The sequence below is a fragment of the Apaloderma vittatum genome, unplaced genomic scaffold (assembly GCF_000703405.1).
Source record: "Apaloderma vittatum isolate BGI_N311 unplaced genomic scaffold, ASM70340v1 scaffold31959, whole genome shotgun sequence".
NCBI lineage: Eukaryota > Metazoa > Chordata > Aves > Trogoniformes > Trogonidae > Apaloderma > Apaloderma vittatum.
The window spans coordinates 36,979-37,345 of NW_009735296.1; the positions used below are offsets into that span (position 1 = coordinate 36,979).

Sequence of the window (367 nt, forward strand, 5' to 3'; positions counted from 1 at the left end):
TGGAAATAGTAATTGGCTCACACGTGAATAAACTGTGCCCTCGCACCAGAGTCAGAAGCAAACCGCAAGTCGCGGACAACACAAGTATTCCCATTTTGCCAGGATCCCCGACTTTAGCGCACAGCTCTGATCAGCAGTCAGGCAGACCGGCTTTGCACAGGCATAAAGTCCCGCATCTTCCTCTGCCGGTTCCAACGCAGGGCAAGGACGCGGGCGCTCAGGCGGACGCTCAAACAGACTCCTCACCGTCGCTGGAGACAGCTCCCCATTCCGGCTCACGGCGGCTTCCCTAAACCCCTTCTTCCTCCAGCCCGCACGCTGCAGAAGCGGGAAACACGGGACACAGCAGTCAACAGCAGAAACGACC

At 58.0% G+C, this 367-nt stretch overlaps 1 protein-coding gene across 1 annotated transcript in view; it reads right to left on the reverse strand.

Moving 5' to 3' along the window:
* Positions 1–94, reverse strand: part of FZD6 (frizzled class receptor 6) — a 25,148-nt gene extending 25,054 nt beyond the window's left edge. Inside the window, exon 1 of the mRNA XM_009876532.1 lies at positions 1–94. This exon is cut by the window's left edge and continues 107 nt beyond it. Within this exon, the coding sequence (XP_009874834.1) occupies positions 1–94 (94 nt within the window).
* Positions 95–367: the final 273 nt, after the last annotated feature.